Source organism: Sphaeroforma arctica (assembly GCF_001186125.1).
Source record: "Sphaeroforma arctica JP610 unplaced genomic scaffold supercont1.120, whole genome shotgun sequence".
Classification (NCBI taxonomy): Eukaryota; class Ichthyosporea; order Ichthyophonida; genus Sphaeroforma; species Sphaeroforma arctica.
In genome coordinates this window covers 43,645-45,310 of record NW_014040438.1, presented here as the reverse complement: position 1 = coordinate 45,310, position 1,666 = coordinate 43,645, and the positions used below count along the sequence as shown (strand labels likewise).

Here is a 1,666-nt window from a genome sequence, read left to right as displayed (position 1 = left end):
TATATTATATATTATATATATATATATATATATATATATATATATATATATATATATATATGATATATATATGTGTATATTTATATATATATATATAAACAAACAAACACACACATACACACCCACGTATATATATATATATATATATATATAAATATATATATATATATACATATATATATATATATATATATATATATATATATACCTATAGATACACATACATATACTTATATATATTTACATATACATATACATATACATACACGCACACACAACACACACACACATATATATATATATATATATATATATATATATCAATATCTATATACTATTATTTATGTGTCAAAGGCGCGGTAGAAACCAATTTGCTAGCACAGCTCATGATCAGTCACATTGGGTGTATTACGACATGGCAAGTGACACTTGTTCTAAATAAGCAATCATCACTTATAAAATCTGTTGCTCTTTGAACTACACTCACACAAGATGCCATATAGACACACTAGACACACCTCTGCTAGCGCTGCGTAATCGACCTTGGCCCCGTCATAACTAAGGAACTTGCCCTGTTCACCCAGAATCTTCTTGTTGAGGTTCTTGGCTATCTCGAGATCTGTTGCATACTCCTCCAGTTGCTCTTCCGTAGTCTCTGGGGTGGACTGAGCTGCATCGGACCCCAGGTCAAGAGACCCTGATCCTGTCACAGCTTGGTTTGTCATCGTCGCCTGTGTGTCTGACCCTGCCGATCCTGACTTCGAGTCCTTCGAGTCTGACCGTGACAGATTGTTGGAGATACTCTTGCGCCTCTTTTCCTTGCTTTTTTTAATTGTTTTGTTCTTTTTGTCGTCTGTGGTGAATTCATTGAGTATGACCGGGTGTCTCTTCTGTGGAGCGAAGTATTTGTACAAAGCGTAGCCAACCGAAGCCACCTTCTCAAGGGGTGTCGTACTCACTTCTACAAAAGGCATCTTGCAGTGAATCTATCTGAGTTTGTTCCGTCTGCTAGTGTTTAGTGTGTAGTCTATATAGTCTATTTCTGGGTGTCGTGGGGTGGATTAACTACTCTGGTGTATTCCTCACGGTTTAATGCAGCGACCGCTAATATCTGATGGCGCCGCCACAACTCAGCTGTTAATAGCGTCTAAGAAGTGTTGAATATGAGCCCTGTGACTAATAGATAAATACATACATATTTTTATTGTTTTATCAAAATAAATAAAAAATTGTACACCCTCACGCATGCATTTTTATTATTATTATAAAAAACATTGAATTTGTATTTTGGTTTTTTTTAAATAAATAAATTATTATGTATGTACAATATTGTACATACAGCAATGAGTACGTAAGACAATTTCATTGACAATATATTGACGTATTGTAAGTGTCAAGAGCAGAACCAATAGAAATGCGTGTGGCCATTTTAATAATACTGCTGAGTGCTGCTTACTGTGACCTGTATTTTAGTCGACTTCCTCTTGTATTATCTGGAGCCTCTGAAAATCAATAGAGAAAAGTTAAACAAGGTATTTATTTTGTATATTTTTTTAACACCAAAAACAAGAACGACAAAGTTTAAACTTTGGAGTCTTGGGTTCGTGCTAGTTTTCTATCTTGTTTTTTTTTAAATAAATAAAAACAATTAGAAGGCTAATAATAT

General features: G+C 33.8%; 1 protein-coding gene across 1 annotated transcript; it reads right to left on the bottom strand.

Annotated features, from left to right (window-relative positions):
- Positions 1-374: 374 nt before the first annotated feature.
- On the bottom strand, positions 375-1,105 carry SARC_02626 (hypothetical protein; the record flags this gene model as incomplete). The annotated part of the gene is made up of 2 exons (XM_014303596.1): positions 519-1,105; positions 375-434 (listed from the first exon to the last, which is right to left on the bottom strand). The coding sequence occupies exons 1-2, from the start codon at positions 972-974 to the stop codon at positions 375-377; spliced, it is 516 nt and encodes a 171-aa protein (XP_014159071.1). The 5' UTR covers positions 975-1,105.
- Between the last annotated feature and the right edge of the window lie 561 nt (positions 1,106-1,666).